General features: G+C 38.7%; 1 protein-coding gene across 2 annotated transcripts in view; it reads right to left on the bottom strand.

Annotated features, from left to right (window-relative positions):
- LOC138052502 (dynein light chain Tctex-type 5-like) overlaps positions 1-2,500 on the bottom strand; it is an 8,264-nt gene that overhangs the window by 1,290 nt on the left and 4,474 nt on the right. For both annotated transcript variants that reach the window (XM_068899032.1, XM_068899033.1), the window contains exon 3: positions 1-323. This exon is cut by the window's left edge and continues 1,290 nt beyond it. In XM_068899032.1, the coding sequence (XP_068755133.1) occupies positions 15-323 (309 nt within the window). In that variant the 3' untranslated portion in view covers positions 1-14. The remainder of the gene's footprint in view (positions 324-2,500) is intronic.

The raw sequence follows: 2,500 nt of genomic DNA, 5'->3' as shown, positions 1-2,500 counted from the left end.
AGTGAATCTGCACACTATTCACAGTAAATTCCGAAAACAATCCCAACTGCATATAAATGGTAATTTCTAAACTCGTACTGCGCAAAGCGATCAACCGCTGAGTCCCAAGCGCACCGGCTCACAATTTTGACGTCTTGTTGATAGAAATCTCCGATGATGACTTGACAAACGATTTTGTATCGGTGATAACAAAGCTTTTTGACTTGCTCCTTGATCTCTTCGCTCATCTGCACTGAGATCTTCTTGCAATAGTTGGGATCGTATTTTTGGTCCGCCAAATAAGTTTCCAGCAACTGTTGAATTATTGGCTTGACCCTGTGTTCCTAGAAGTCGAAAGAAATTAAAAGTTAAGATTCCATTGAAGTCGATATTTAACAAGACGCCTATAAGGGCGTACCAGTGGGATGCATAAACAGTTAACACAAATTGTCCAGTTACAGTGAACTTCAACTACATGAAGGAGCAGGGATGGCACAGTCGGTTAGTGCGCGGCCTCGGTGCAAGAGGTCCTGAGTTCGATTCCCGGATCTTGCATCCTTGTTTCGACTTCTTTCCCCTCAATGTAGCTAAGAAGCTTTAAATACCCGTAAAACGGAGCACTGATGGAGAGGGGGGAGTAAAATGAGCGCACCGTCGACCTCAGGTTTGTCAGTTGAATTACTGTTACGAGTTATCGACATTAAATATGGTTGCTTTACTTTACTTTTCTTTACTTTACTTTTACAGTTAAACTTCGGAAAATGGCCAGAGATTACCAGAAAGATAAATCAGTAATTTAACTTGAAGTTGTCTGTTGTAAAAACACTCATTATTAATGTTACTAAATTTGCAAACAACGAAGCCCTATTAGGGGTTATCAGGATACGTGATTTTTTATCATTTCTATTTTTTGAAAGAGACTTGACTCAAATCCCACAGTTTTATTTGCTTCCTCAATTCCGTTCATCCAAAAATTACAAGATCAGTTCTAAATCATCCAGAAAAACTTATTACAATCACAGTTCAACAACTTATATTTGTGTATTCGAAGTCCGGTTCCGTAATCCTGGTTTCAGTTCAGTTCAGTTCAGTTCAGTTTATTTAGCCACAATACATTACCACGTTTAGTATAAAAAAAGAAATTATCACATGGCAAGGGAGCCCAGGAGAAACCATGGGGCTTATAGGACCTGGGCCCCCTCGTTACATAAAAGAATACAAATCACAAAGAGGTTACATGGTTTGATGGACTGCAACTTACCATTACACATAACACGATATTTTCCTTATTTTACACTAGTAACAAGAACTAGTTACACTTGTACACTAGTAAAAAGAACTAGTAACAAAATTTAGTTCCTTGCAAACTGTAATAGTTTAAATCTGCCGTGGCGACGACAAAAAGACACTTTTTCCTTGAAAACTGTTCAAATATGCCGTGGCAAAGACAAAAAGACTACATCTGGACTCCATTTCTCTCAATGCTAAAAAATCTAAAATCCAGTAGTTTCCTGTTCCTCAGTCCAGTCCAGTCCAGTCCAAAGTCTTTCCTTTACAATTCCTTAATCTTGATTTCAGTGTTGGAGTAACTTGGTACCAAACGTTCCACAATAACTTGAAATCTCCTTTACAAAAAAGCTTAAATCCAGTAGTCCAGTCCGGATTCAAATCTCCAAAACTCTCTCAATCATCGATTCAAAACTAAACAAAAGATACAACTAGTAAATAGTTCTCAGAAACTACAAAAGTGCGGCATGATTATACACTCCAGCTACACAAACCGCTATCAAAAACGAAACCAAAAACCCCTAGTGATCGCTTCTCGAGAGAACAGGCACACAGCCGAAACTGTACTGTGCCTGCCTCATAGACTACTTTCAAACTGATTTACATTGCATTAACTCTTTGTAAAAATGCATGCAAAGTAGATTGTGACGTAAAAACAGGAATAGACCCACTCCCCTTCTGACTCGGTCGTGAACAAAAGATGCTTGGATTTTCGCAACTTTCGAAGCCTATAAAATGGCAGTATTTGTTAGAAAAAGGAAAAAATGGCGGCAATGCGTCTCGAACAGGTGCAAAGATTCATTTTAGCGAAAAAAATGTTTTGGGGTTATGAGCACTTTAAAATTTCAGATAAATCGACCGATGCGCGAATATTTTAAGAATTTCTTTCAATGGGCTGTGAAAGTTCTTCGTGCTTTCAAACGGGAGAGTGAATACAACAGATACGTCCAGGCATGCAAACGAAAAGAACAACGTAGAGTCAACATGGTGCGCTTCTATTGGTCAAAGTGAAAAACAGTGGCCAATAAAATATGTCGTTTTATTTTCGACAAAGTTACACTTTCCAGACCTTACAAAAATTAACCAATGATGACTAACGTTACAATTTGTGGATACGAGGAAAAACAAACGGCCACCATTTTATAACGTGGGCCGCTCTAGGCATCCCACGTACAAAATACAGTGGATGTTCCTGGAAGTGGATAACTGCTTCAAGCAAAAATAGTGTCCATGA

The sequence above is a fragment of the Montipora capricornis genome, chromosome 6 (genome assembly GCF_036669925.1).
Source record: "Montipora capricornis isolate CH-2021 chromosome 6, ASM3666992v2, whole genome shotgun sequence".
Taxonomy (NCBI): Eukaryota; Metazoa; Cnidaria; class Anthozoa; order Scleractinia; family Acroporidae; genus Montipora; species Montipora capricornis.
Note: the sequence above shows the minus strand (reverse complement) of the source record. Positions and strands in the feature narration are given on the sequence as shown.